Source organism: Bombus pascuorum, chromosome 2, assembly GCF_905332965.1.
Source record: "Bombus pascuorum chromosome 2, iyBomPasc1.1, whole genome shotgun sequence".
In the NCBI taxonomy this organism is placed as follows: Eukaryota; Metazoa; Arthropoda; class Insecta; order Hymenoptera; family Apidae; genus Bombus; species Bombus pascuorum.
Window position 1 is genome coordinate 10,188,895 of NC_083489.1, and position 14,201 is coordinate 10,203,095.

Sequence of the window (14,201 nt, forward strand, 5' to 3'; positions counted from 1 at the left end):
TGACAATTCTATTGCAGTAAAAAGTTTCAAATTACAGCAGATCCCTCAGGACGATCTAAAATTAAGTCTGTCAATTGCCCTTTGGAGTACAAACGTAAACGGAGAAGGAAAGATTAAGAATTAGAACTCGTAGAAGCTTTCGACTTAATCACATGGAAAGAAATACTTTAGATAAAAATAATTATATGACTACACGTAAATGTTTTTTCAATAATAATTTCCTGTAGAAAGATTAGTTAAAAGTAGATAAAAGAATGCAATTTTTTTAACACAATTAATCCTGTAGCTCAATATTACGCAATATCAGAGTTAATATATTATGGTACAGAAATATAATAGACGATCAAGATTTGGAAAATTTATTATAGCTGTTGGAAATGTAATTACGTAAAGTATCTAGGAAAATTGCTTCTCAAATAGTTTACTGGAAAATACGTCCTTAAAATTTCTTACGATATGTGAGTATTTCCATATTCAATACGAAGAAACGCTTCGGTTATAGTTTCTATACCTTATGCAATAAAGTTCAATAAATCATAAAGTCAAATTGTTAATACTCTTTTCCGCTTTCACTTTTATCCCTTTTATTTCAAATAGGACGTTCTCCATGGTGTACGTATGTATTGCAATTGTGAAACATTCTTTAATTAAGGTGTATAATACATATAATATCTAGTATCTAGACATATTTATTACTTATTTATTAATCATTTGTTGAAAGCACTCGTTATTTTTATCTTATATAAAAATTTCAATTTTGGGGAGAGGAGTAAATACATTCGATGTATAACGTTCACATTTTTTATTACAATACTAAAACTTGTACAAACATAGAATCTGCTTCACAATTGCGCGATCAAATAAGTCGATATTAATAAATAACATATCCTAATAAATCTATATTAATAATTAACGCGATTACACAAATTTCTATTACAAATTTAACTCATGGAGTTATCGTTTTTTCAATTTCATATTGTCTATCTTAAAATAGGCTCGCGAAACTCCAAAAACCTCTACAGCACCACGAACAGCAACAAAAGTTCGTATTTAAGCTCAACCTTCCTTCCAAAATCGTGACTTTTCTCCGTTGACTAATACCACAAATCCTTCTTTACAATTTCATTCGTCATTTATCCTGGTCTGAATATCTCAAAATCATGCGACTGACATTAGAATCTTTCGTTTCTGATCCACGAGGAATACGCGTCCATGGATCTGATAGCGAAAGGACGCCACGGATAACGACGGTGATAGTAATTTTCGAAGTGGTTTTGGGCATAATACGATTCCAAACGATCGTTCATAAAAAATGGTCTATTGGCGATGGTCGAGAATCGCCATGATGGCCAGAGACTCCGATGATAATAGTCGGAGAACTGCTCGCGGTGCCACGACTCTCATTGCCGATGATGACGTCCTCCTAGGGAGGAGACGTCGCATTTGGTGCCACGAACTAATTCCTCCACGAAACCAGCTTGGATCCTGAAATTGGTTTCGTTCGAGTGCAAAGTACCGCTCATGTATCTCTGGAAAGACACCGACAGGATCCATAATTCTTGTTTACCCTTCTTCGATGTTATGATCTGAAAGAGAACATCGATCACTGTTGGAATTCGTGTTACATCATCAGGAAGATTTAGACTTAGTAATGGATTTTGCGAATGGATCTTTCTAGGAAATTTCCTCAACATGTTGAAAAACAATGCTTGGTGTGTCACTAAATGCTTTTGTAAAGCATTGACGGAATAATTATGCGAATTCTACATAAACGCTTGGAACAATGCGAAACAATCTAACGAGGAAGGCGAATCGATACATGCCAGATGCTTTGTTTATACCTTCAAACCAGAGGGAAACTGCAACGTCTCCGGGTTTCTGACGATTATCTCGTTATTCTTTCCTCCAAACTGAGGATAATGCTTGCTGTTCCAGCATCCAATCGCTAGATCAGACAACAGTCCATAGAAAAGAACTCCGTCATGATTCATAGCCTCGGCTACGGACTGCGAAGACCTCTCGTGTTCAAACGGTACGAACGATCTTGCAGCGGCATTGGGATCCTCGTGGAAAAGTGTGTAATTCCTGGATTCGAACGAACAATCGTTTTTAAAAGTACCTCTTTGTAACTATGTAATTTTGTAACAACTTTGTAACTGTCGTGCGTACGCGACAGCCACTCGAGACTTGGCAGTTTTGGGAGAAAATATTCATCGACGGCCTGACTGGCTTAATCGAAGGTACAGTCGTCCGGCCGACCGAAAGGTCCAAACTCGAATCTCGCTTCAGCAACTTCAGTTTCAGCCGATCGATCGAATATATTTCTCCCTGCACGCGTAAGCTCGTTTAAATCGCGATAAGACAGCAGACAATGCCAGAACAATCATAAATTAACAATCATAGAGAATTCACCTGATTACAGAGGTAGGTACCCAGGATTCCACTCTGCTGGCCAACGAATGGAAATAAAGAATTCTATCGCCGTTGTGAATCGGTCCCAATGCGAGGCCAAGGATCCCGTCCATCAGGTCAAACGTGTCACCTTTGATGTTGAATGTGCCATACGGCGGATAAGGGTAAAACAGGTTGTTGTTGATCTTCCAGGATCTTGAATTACGAAAATCGTAGACAATCAACGCGAATCCTGTCACATCGGCGATATAGGCGAACGTGTCCTTGCAGTTGTTCGTTTTGTCTCGGACGTCAACGGCCACCGTGACGAATAGAGAATCTTCATCTTTGAACTGATGCTCGGGAAATCTGTACAGCGCGATCAGTTTATTGTCACGCAGAGAAAACACGTGCAGCTTCGGCGGACATACTTGTTTGCTCCCTAGCTTCCCGGTGTCGAGAACCCACAATCGGTCGCATTCATCTATCTGAATGGCAAATGATCGAGTATTTGTTAGTGACTGAACTAAATTTTGCAACATGAAGAATTTATAGAATTTTCTTGCTCGGTAAGGAATTTCCTTTTATTCGAGGTCGAGGGTAATAATTTAATAACTTGTTTATCATAATGCGTCAGAGGAAACGGTAGATTCGGCTTAACGATTGCATTAGGAAAATGGAACAACATATTCGAATTGTGGACTACGTAGAAAAATAGGTCGTTGATAAGTTTATCAGTCGTTGTTTACATACGAAATGCAATGCATAAGTAAACGTAGACATTTTCCTGGGTATTATTCATGCTTCGTCGAAGAATGTGCAAATATGTAAGTAACAATGTGAAAATAACAATACGAAATATATAAAATAGTAGTCTTTCAAGTTGCAAATGTCTAAATGTCGAAAACAGTGTTTCGTATGATTGGAAACCTCGATCGTACCTGCATTCTGTAAACGCTGATTATCGATGCACAGTTTCCTGCGTCGTTGTAACTCCAATTTGGATATGGTGCGATTAGGGTATTTCCATCGAGCGATACCTCATCGGTGACATAACCCAAAGTTAAAGGTACGCCATCCTGAAACCTTGGAATGGCGATGAACACCGTCGATTTGAACTCTTGAAACAATAACAAAATATATCATTCGTAAGATCGTAAAAAATTCTTTGCAAGTAAAATTGATGTTTTTAACTGGAAAACTATTTCGAACTAGATAATATTACGTCTTTTTTATTACCTCCGTTGTAAACATCGACGTCGATGGGTAATGGCGCACCAGGTATAAAATTTCCACTTTTAATAGCCGCCAATCTAGCATGCTCGCTTGGAAATACAAAATCTAACGATTTCCACGAGTAGATGATCTTCAATTTTTCAAGAGCTCGCAAATTGACGATCGTCAAAAGCAGCAGGATCCACGTGCAAAGCTGCCTCATCTCCTGAAAAATGACGAAATCATTACCGATTAAACGTTGACAGTGATTTATTCGCAAGTAATTCCACGCTATGTTATCGGGAAAATCAATTTTTCGGTTTTATTTTATGACAGATCCTCTGTAATTGTATATGATTAGAAGCATCAACGTGATTTACCATTTCTACGAAAGACTTTATACGTCTCAATCATCCGGAATCTTAATTTCCAATCGATGGTAATTACGATATCAAGCTACGTTTATCTTTCTTAAAACGCCTGAATAAATAGGTATGTATTTCGTCATAAAAAAATATGAATACTCAAACATTGCGCTGAGAGAGCCATTTTATGACAACGGAGGTTTAGATATTTAATCATACGATCATATTTCAAAAGAAGGCTGTGAACAATGTGAGATTAAAACTTCGATAACATTTATTGCGTAACATAAATACGCGATGTTTATCACATCTTCGAAACTATCATCGAAAGGAATAAAAGAGATTAGGATTGTGCATATGAAAACCTATCTAATCTATTTTGCACAGTCTTAGCAACTTAAAATCGAATCATACTGACGCTATCTCTTAATAGAGCAGAAAAAACGATTATAGTTGTTAATAGTTGTTATAGTTGTTAAAAAGCCTACGATAACAGAGTACATGTTAAAACTCACCACAAGATTGTAAAAACGTAGCGGAACGTCGTGTACACTAGCTCACTATCAATTCTTAAGGCGATCTGTAGATCGATCCAAAATTTCGTTGTGCCAAATTGTTCAGAAAAATTCTGTCCCTCTTGCTCGTTCTCTCATGAAATTAATCTCTTTTTGGTGTCACCTGACTCTTTCTCCCGCGCAACTTTCACCTAACGGACAAGACATTAACAAAAGCTGTTAACAGCGCAATGGCATCGACTTGGATTCCTGCGACTGAAAGTATCGAGATTCGATTCTCAACGCTTTTTTAAATTTTTTTCGGGAGAACCAGTGTCAATGACGTTGACGCACTTTGATAGTGGATATAGTATTCTGGTATCTTGCAAGTACTAAAATGCAAAATAACATTAACGCTATCGACGATGTTTACACCGGCACTTTAATCATACGAATATCAGCGTAGGGTAATGCACAAATTAAAATTCTTCCGAGATCAGCGATCATGCAAACGATCACTTAATTTGATTAACTTTCACTGGAATTTCTAGAATCCTCGATATTTAATGCGAATACTTGTAATAAATATTATATAAAACTGTCAGGAATATTGTCTAGCTTTGTAGAAGAAACAACGAATCTACCTTAAATGCAATCAGTTCATTGATAACAAAACAAGACAGAGCGGAACGTAGCACATAGCATCACCGCGTTCGATCACCGACTGAACAGACAGATGCTCGTGGAGCAACGATTCTATTGCGAATAAAGTCTCTTCACTAAGATCGAGTGAGTTGAGCTCCTTCGAATGTCGTGATCTCTTTGGTCACGGCCACATGCCAGGACCACAGACTCGGAGAATTTCACTTGGCTATTTAATTATCAGCCAGCTAAATACATTCGCCTTTATCTTATATAGCAAAACGTTAGATAGCATCAAAAGAGATTAACGCGTGGGAAACTCCCAGTATATTTAGAGAGACAATTAATGAGTGCGATAAATTGGAACGGTGACAAGATATTCCGAGGAAATTGATCTAAGATTTTACGTAAATATAATTGATTGTTTCTTTTTCTTAGATCGTCATCTTAGGGAAAAGTCGAGATCGTTAGTTGAACGTAAATTTTTCGACACACTGAATTAGGTTTTTGTCGACCAGCCGAGTACCGACACTGTAAATTAGTTGCGAAATAGGAATTGCGTATTCTCTGTTTTTAGAGTAAAATTCTTGCGTGATTGCTACATTCTTTTAAAACTGAGCTCGATATAAATGAATGAGTAGAAAATGAATTAATCGAAATCGATCGTTTGATTTTTGAACAATTAAACGATAATTATATATTTTCTTACACTGGAATTGACAAATTTTGCAGGAAATGGAATTGAAGAGTTTCGTTTCTCAGGGTCTTCTACATTTTTCCAATACATCACGTATTGTCACGTATTTTAATATCAGCAGAGTGAACTTAACAATATGTACATAATACGAATATGTTATTGGCATATTTGTACTAATATTTTTCTTGCTCCCTTGTTCAATTACGAGATAACAAACCTATTACATTTTCTAAATGTCAATGAACTGTCAATAATGAATTTCGATTTCTTCCTGTTCTCGTTTAAAATTGATGTGTGACGGATGTTGCAATAAATGCATATCTCTTCGGTTATACAGAGATAATTCATGGATTACGTAATAAGTATATGCAATTCTGTCTCCATAGTTTAATAGAATTTTTATCTGTGACGTTGTGTACATAAACGGCAGCAATTTTCGCTTTTTCTCAAAGACCCGAACGATATAAATGACGATTGCGACAGTATCAATTGTGTAATTACGTTTACGCATGTAGAATTTTATTTAATAGATAAATATAATCATTGCGAGTTTGTAATTCTATCGATGTTTGTTAATTTCTAAAAATCCCATTCAGTCGGGACATCTCTGTTTGAACATTGCCTTTTTCTAAAATTTTCTTTCTCTTATTTGTTACAACTCTTTTCCTTATTAAATATATCTTAAACATACATTCGCACTGAGCTTACGAAGTTCGAAATGATTCATCGATTTTTAATAATTTATACAGAATTTTATATTCACGGTCTTTTTTATAATTTATTATAGCCTGTAAAACCTTGGTATTTCACAAGCATTTTGAAAAAGTAACATGTAGATATATGGGATGTAAAAGGAGCCGTACGAGTTAAGAAAACATTCCACGCCTTAAACAAAATAGGTTTCCTGGAATTTTATCTGCTGTATTGGAACATGATGTGATTCGCTGTATAAATAATCGTCCGAATGATCGTGGGAATAAACAGCATTAGTTTTTAATGAATAAATAACGGTACAAAATACTTTTGTTTCTATATATAACATAATACTCGGTTCTACGAATTACTGATACGTTTCTGATACTCTCCAATGAACACCTACGTTGAAATTGCTTAACAATAACATTCGCTACTCTCTGTTTTACAAATGTTTATCTGTAAAATATAAATGTTTATCCATGTTTATAGTATATGTTTTACAAAAGTGCCGTTCTACTCTACAGTTGCTAAGATGTCAACGATAAACATTTTTCCCTCTTTTCTAACGAGATTCCTTGCTAAAAGAAATTTATGAAGCTTCTTCGATTTCTCTTGTTCGAAGGTAATCCCATGTACATCTAGATTATTCTAACTCTAATCTTAGGGAAGTTTAAGAAAATTTCCTAGTAGACGTACGTAAGTACGTCGAGGACGCAATCGATTCTTCGACACTTGTTCTTCCTTTTAGAATCCTATTGTGTTGTTGTAGAAATGCGACGGAAAGTCGGAAAGTAAGTAGGTCCGAGTAAATGAATCGAGGACCGGATGTTTCAGCGGACGCTGTATGGGCATCAGCCTCATTATTCGAATGTTGATATCGCGTGCGTTCACCTCTCGTCTGAAAAACTTCTGGAACCTGCTGGTCATTAACCAAAAGTTGCCACTATCGCGCTCCGCCCATCGAATTTCAGCAACGAACTGCAGCTTCTCCGGACTATAAGCTAGGATCCTGAGGAAAATTCGATCGATACGAATAAAAAGACAGATCATGGCAAAGAATCATGGCAGATCATGAAATCTTTTAAAAAATTCCCTGACGTTTAAAATCTAGTCGGAAGATAAAAATACATGGTACAGGCTTCCTCCTGGAGGATCTTCTACCGTTTAAAAATTCGCATGAAACTCTAAATATGTATGTTTTTCAACCTGATTCGAATCGATAAAAAGCTATATAAATATTCTACAAAAAGAATAACTTGCTAAAAAATCGTTTAAATATCAGAGAATTTTTTAATTTGATAATTATTTGTAAAGCGAACGAGGCTACGAAGAACAAATATGTATCGTCATTTTTACGATTGTTAACGCATCTTCATTTAAATATAACACAAGGTTATCTTTGTAGAATGATAATAGCATGTACCTCTGTTGGTTAGTTTGTGGTTGCCAGGCGGCAATGGCTGTTTCGGTAAGCGGCGAGAACAAGATCGTGTCATCTCGTGGATCAACGGCCAGAGCAAGACCTTGACTAGATTTTTTACCCACTAAGGTCACCGGTAGCTGTTCACCAAACGCTGGTGGACCCGCCTGAAGTGCAGTGGTTGGCACGCTGAACAGACGATCGGTTGCTAGAGGTTGATAGTAAACCGTTCCAAGTCTGGCAGAAAATGCGAGTCCAACGACACCGTCCATCAATTCAAACGTATCGCTGCCAATCTGTATAAAATACGTTTATCCGTTTACGATTTAAATAGTATCTGTAGGATATATAAGAAAACCGTGGTCTTAGATATTGATACAATGTGTGTTTACAAAAGTTGAAGAAAAGAAGGATTTTCATTCTCAAAAATTTCTCCGATACTACAAAAAAGATCTAATCCTGAAGAGGTCAAGGTGATTTATAGTTGAAAATGAATTGAAGATCTTGTCAAATTTTTTCAAGTTTATTATATTATTGTCTTTTTTTTCTTTTTGTTTTATCTAGAGGATATCATTATAGACTGTTCACTTCTTATAAATTTCCAGAACGCGCGAAGCAGTCACCTCAGCGTGAAATTTCTTGCCATTTCTTAGATAGTAAAACACTCGACGCAGAAAAGTAAAATCGTGGCGAGCATTACGAAGTTCGACTCGGCTCTGGCTGCGTAACTATTCATCGCGATCAGAAGCCGCATAACCGTAGGAACTCACCGCGGAAGAATTTTACAACTCGATTTACTCGCCACGCGTACAATCTTTTAATCTTGTGTTGATTACGAGTTGAATACGCTGTTGGCCATAGTTCAGAAAGGAAGAAAAGAATGTTTCAAACGAATTTATAGTCTTCTTACCCTGTAAGTCGAGAATTCTGGATGTGGATACATGGTTGCGTGCACCACACGCCAGCTCCTGTCCCTGGCACCATCGAATACCAATAGACCTTGAGACAAAGAGTAACAGTAACACTATAGCATCTAAATAAAAGTAAAATGAAATAAATAATTAGGAATTTTTACTTACCAGGTCCTGCAGTGTCAGATATATAAAGAAACACGTCGTCGCAGGTACTTGCCGCGGTATCATCAATAATTAAATTCGTCATCAACGTGTTTGGTCTTAAAACCTGAAGAGAGAAAGTTGACTTTTTAAAAGAATCTAACGTTAACAATCTCATAAATTCGCTATATTCGTAAATTTTCCCATCAGTCAACTTGATTTCCTTATCAATCAACTGTTCGTAAGATACGTTCAAGACCCACCTCTCGTGGAAACGTGAACTGTCGCACCAGCTGATTGGTTTTCACATCAAACACCATTATTTTCGGAGGACAAACCGGTCTGAAGTCATCAATTGACGTTATTACGCCGCTATCTACAGTCCATAGTCGATTACATCTGTCTAGTTTAGTCCTGTACACGGATATCAGCTTGGAGCAGTTCAGATCGCCTTTTCCAGCGCTGTGCCAGTCCCAAGAGGGGTAAGCTTGGAGTTGCGGGCTACTTTCTAGCGGAAGATTCCTCGGGATGTAATTCAAGGTCGCCGGAACGCCTGCTCGTAATCTTGGGACGCTTATAAAGATTTTGTCCCACGCAATCTCTATTCCAGTAGGTACTACATTCTCTGGACGATACTGATTGAGAAATTCTTGATCGTACGGAAGTGCAAAGTCCAGCAATGGCCATTGAGCTATAGTTTCGAGGACTTCTGCGGTCGTTGAAGCGCAGGCGAGTCCTGCTAAGAGGATCAGTAGCTGCATTCTACAACAGAAGTGACTTAGAACGAAGACTACGTAATTTATATTGTTTGTGGCGATTTATCAGCGAGAACAGTAGATTCTGCATAAGAATAATTCAGTGGAAAGCGTAGAAGGTACACAAAATGGCTTAAATATCGAAAACCAAGGTTTGTTAGCATTTGAATGGCAACTCTTGAAACGAAACGGTGCATTTTTACATCGCTTTAACGAGTCTTTGTCTCGAGTACTTTTTATGGCAGACGATTTAACTCTATAAAACGATTTATATTGCCACTTAAACGAAATAAGGACGCAACCCTAATACGTATGTAAAGATGACCGATGCATAATATTTCAATGCAACTGGTTATTATTTGTGTTGCAACTGATGTCGTAAAAATATTTTTATTATGCTTTCATGCATGCTTGGAGCTGAGAAATTCTGATGGTGTGAAAGACACGAACGTACAAATTTTCGATTCCAAAGACCGATAGATATTCAAATAAGAACTGATCGATTAAACTTTGTATCGTGTACCGAAAAGACGTGCACGAGTAGGCTTGCCAATTAATTTTCCGCGTATTTTATAACAACCAACGGTCACAATGCACGCGACACAATGATGTTGATCGGACATGCGTTAGCAAGAACACGTATCACGCACCTATTGAATATTATCACGCGAATGTCTCACTCAACATTCGTATTGATTATCGTCGTCTTAAATTAAAGATCGCATCAATAGAGCAATTATCTTCATAAAAGTTTCCATAAAGAATTCGACGAAATTTATGAAATTTGGAAATTTTTGAATGCATCATAGTTAGATAAAGTAACACGTGATATTACTTTGAGAAGAATTTTCCCACTTAGTCATCGAACTTGATCTTGAAGTCATCGGATATCCGATTTCGATATTCAAGCATAAATTACATACTAGTCAATATTTATGCAAACTCGCTAGACGTAGTTTTGCGTAATGCGATAATACATTTTATAAGCGTAGGCAAACGTTTTACGTTTCTCATACGTAACGGTGCTTTCCATTTCAGAAAATTGTAGATGTTTGTCAAATAAAATGTTAAAAATTGTGAAATGTCAATATTGGAAAGCTGAAAGATATTGCTAACGATACCAATCGAATATAATATGACTTTGTATATTCAGTTTTATCTATGGTTTATAAATTATTTACATGAAATGTCGTCAAACTTTAAAAATAAGAATTTTTATTATCTACGCTGTTTCCGTAATTATTCATTATCAGAAAGATGTTTTTGTTTCATTCATCTTGATATTCGATTGGAACGATGTTACAAACGAGGAGAACGAAAATGTTACAATTTTCCGAACTAACGGAGCATGAACCGGTGATTTGACGCGACCGAAAGTTATCGATTATTGAATTCCAACAAAGTCACGGTCTTAATTCTCCGCTCTGACAATTTTTTACACGGTTCAAGTGCAACGGGTCTCGGATGTCATTAAACGTCGCGTTCGATCTTCAAACGTTACACAACCTGAATATTTCAAATATTTCCCGGAAAGTTACAAATTTACGCTCTAACGTATCGATCATTCTCCGCAGTAATGTTCATCGATCAACGAAGATGTTTCGCGATCGAGCAAAAACATCCTCGCGTGTCGTCGAGCTACATCGACTATATCACAGTATTCTATTTCAAAGCTTTTTACCTATAACGATCTTTATATTATATAATAATTCACGACACTTGAAATATTATTAAAATTTTAATACGTTTTGTATTACGCACGTAGATATCCATAAGAATTTTCTAAGGGTTCGAGTAAGCCATTCGTGAGCCACTGTCATTGCCAAAGATCGAACAAAATCAATAAAAATTATATAAAAAACCAACCTTGTTCAGTCTAAAAATCGTGAAACTTGAAATATGAAAATCCAAAGGAATTGAAAGAACAGACTCATCCAGCGAGGTCGTGCACCCAGCTCGAACTAGCTGCAAATCCGTTGAACGAGCGTGTACCAAGTCCCGCTGTCTCAACACCGACTGGTCTAATTTTCTTGCATCGACTAGGATCCTAGCGGTCCGAGTGACAGGAGGCGAGCTAACCACAGAAAATAGACACATTGTATAAGTATACATACGATATACCAGTGAGGCGAATGATCCTTCGTGACATTCAGGGATACACTTTCGCGAAATGTGTTCGATAGACCAAGGTGGGTGTGTTTTCGACAAAGGTTACCATTGATCTTGCCACTGATCTTTAAAAGCTACTTTCGAATTTCCTCTGTAAATTAATTACGCTAGTGTCCGGTAGAATTCAAGTGAACTTGAATGCTGGTAGATTAGATTTTTGAAAGTGGAATTTCGAACTGAAATAAGGATGGGTCAAACGGCATTTGGTTTTTGTCTCACATTGAATACAGTGTTCCTTTTTTAGGTTTTCGAAACTTTCAAAAGATTTGAAATAATTCTGGAATATTTATGTCCGGTACCTTTTCTGATAAAAGTAAAAATTCGCAAAAAAGAAATTGCACTACCTGTGGTCCAAAAAGTTCTAGTTGGATAATTTTCTTATACGCTGTAGCTAGAAGATTACGTTTATAAAATTCTAAAATCTCACGAACTTACGATTCTATGGTATTAGCGATTCGATGACATCGTTAAAATGTTTCAATGATACGTCATACTTGAGGAAATCCTATGTTACGCGAGCAAAGGTTACGATTTGAGGGTTCAGGACTTTGAATCAGAATGTATCCGATACGAATCGCTATAATGGAGAAAGCGATTTACGGACAATACTACAAGGACTAACATTCAGCATTCATAGTGACTAGCTACGTAAAACGCTCACATGGAACACAGTATCCCAGCTGTAATACAAACGAGAAAATTACAAGTATTTCGTTTGGAACGCTTCGGATTCCATTTGTCCACTTGTATTATCTATTTGTTCTAACAAATAGCTCTAATAAATTTAATTAACAGTTAACCATATTGAACACGTGTCCGCTCTATCGTCCATTACGAAAGTAATTTCTGATCTTCACATCTCTCCAGGGTCAGATTGCTACATTTTTTTCGAACGAGCTAGCCAAAAACGTAGCTGTATCAAGAAGAGTGGGCGCGGTCTATAGTTCCGGGGACTTTCGATCGGGGTTACGTATCAAGGCCTTCCACATAACATTTACCACTAATGTAGCTCGTTCAATTGCCATTTTCTTGGCGCACCGGTGCGACTATGTATCGGAGATACCATACTTGATTTTAATCACGGCATTCATCGTTTCGTTCGCTCTTTAGCTATAGCCCAACGTGTACTTTAACGACAAATCGTGTAAGATGAATTCGATCGATTGGAATAAACCGTTTCACGGTATCAAATACAATAGAACAGTTTGCTTTGTCTCGAGAATAATTCTCGCCTTAAAATATAAATCTTCGTTTAATCACGCAAATAAGATTTATCGACATGCTTTGCAAATTTTACATTCATTTTACGTGTATATATTTTTTTTATTTTATTCTATTCGCGAGAATAGAGAAAAGAGACAAAAGAGGATTAAACAACAGTTATAAATGAATTCAAAAGACCTCGTAAAACTCAGATTTATCAGAAAGTATCCGTCGATTGAAGTAACGTTGAACAAGATTCGCGTGCCAATTTCTTAAGAACAATTCCAATAAAACGGATGCGATAAGGCGGCTCTCGTCAGTCGATTCCAATCAAGACTAAAAGAAATTACGGGGTACCAAGGTAAATATTGCGCAAGAATTGCCCGCGTCGCTGATCTATAGCCGCGAAGAATGAAGCATTTTAGGGTTGCGCAAGATGTTCGACTTGAAATATCATGGGAATAGCTGCGTGCATAGGGTCGCAAGAACTCCCACGGAAAAACGGAAGCAACGAAATCTCACTATTTCCCTTCCACCGTGATTGATCATGCGAAACAGGGCGGATGTTCGATAAACGATTACCAACGACGATCATTTGTCACTTTGCGTGATTCAGAATCGTGCTTGGCATTATGTTCCCCAGGAGAATGATCATTTTTTTAGAATGCCTATTATCCATCACGTATCGGATTTCATACTTTCAAATGTAATGAGCTGAGTTTTAAATCCACGAAGGTTCTGTAAGCTTGGATCCTGAAAAATTTTATCGGGGTTAATTTTTACTTATTTGGAGATTTTTACAATCAGACTGTTAGATGCAATTTTCAAGATTCACAGAATGCTACTTGTACTTTTCGCACAAATAGCCGCAGTCTAGTTACGATCGTGTGATGAATTCTTTGTGCCAGTTTGTTACGACCAGTAGCTTCGTGGTGAATCGTTGTCAATGACTTCTCTTGTCCGTAAAGAATATGTAGAATCTATGAACCATGTGCTACTGTAATGTTACAGTCGAGCGAAGCCGCGAAAGTGACAGTAGATAAATGATTTGTGACTATTAAAGGTCAGGTACGCGTAGTTTGTGCGGAATCATTTCTAT

At 37.1% G+C, this 14,201-nt stretch overlaps 2 protein-coding genes across 4 annotated transcripts; both read right to left on the minus strand.

Annotated features, from left to right (window-relative positions):
• Positions 1-789: 789 nt before the first annotated feature.
• On the minus strand, positions 790-5,355 carry LOC132916425 (protein yellow-like). Of its 2 annotated transcripts, XM_060976427.1 has the most exons (7): positions 5,110-5,355; positions 4,487-4,677; positions 3,631-3,832; positions 3,333-3,511; positions 2,413-2,879; positions 1,842-2,085; positions 790-1,586 (listed from the first exon to the last, which is right to left on the minus strand). In XM_060976427.1, exons 3-7 carry the CDS (start codon positions 3,827-3,829, stop codon positions 1,401-1,403), a joined length of 1,275 nt encoding a protein of 424 aa, XP_060832410.1. In that variant the 5' UTR covers positions 3,830-3,832; positions 4,487-4,677; positions 5,110-5,355; the 3' UTR covers positions 790-1,400. The 2 variants fall into 2 exon arrangements, with proteins under 2 accessions (XP_060832410.1, XP_060832409.1); XM_060976426.1 differs by lacking the exon at positions 5,110-5,355 and having other exon boundaries at positions 4,487-5,054.
• Positions 5,356-5,773: 418 nt separating this feature from the next.
• On the minus strand, positions 5,774-11,788 carry LOC132916428 (protein yellow-like). 2 transcript variants are annotated; one of them, XM_060976433.1, is made up of 6 exons: positions 11,597-11,788; positions 9,239-9,752; positions 9,000-9,102; positions 8,831-8,919; positions 7,924-8,216; positions 5,774-7,509 (listed from the first exon to the last, which is right to left on the minus strand). In XM_060976433.1, the coding sequence occupies exons 2-6, from the start codon at positions 9,734-9,736 to the stop codon at positions 7,245-7,247; spliced, it is 1,248 nt and encodes a 415-aa protein (XP_060832416.1). In that variant the 5' UTR covers positions 9,737-9,752; positions 11,597-11,788; the 3' UTR covers positions 5,774-7,244. The 2 variants fall into 2 exon arrangements, with proteins under 2 accessions (XP_060832416.1, XP_060832414.1); XM_060976431.1 differs by having other exon boundaries at positions 9,239-9,737; positions 11,597-11,786.
• Positions 11,789-14,201: the final 2,413 nt, after the last annotated feature.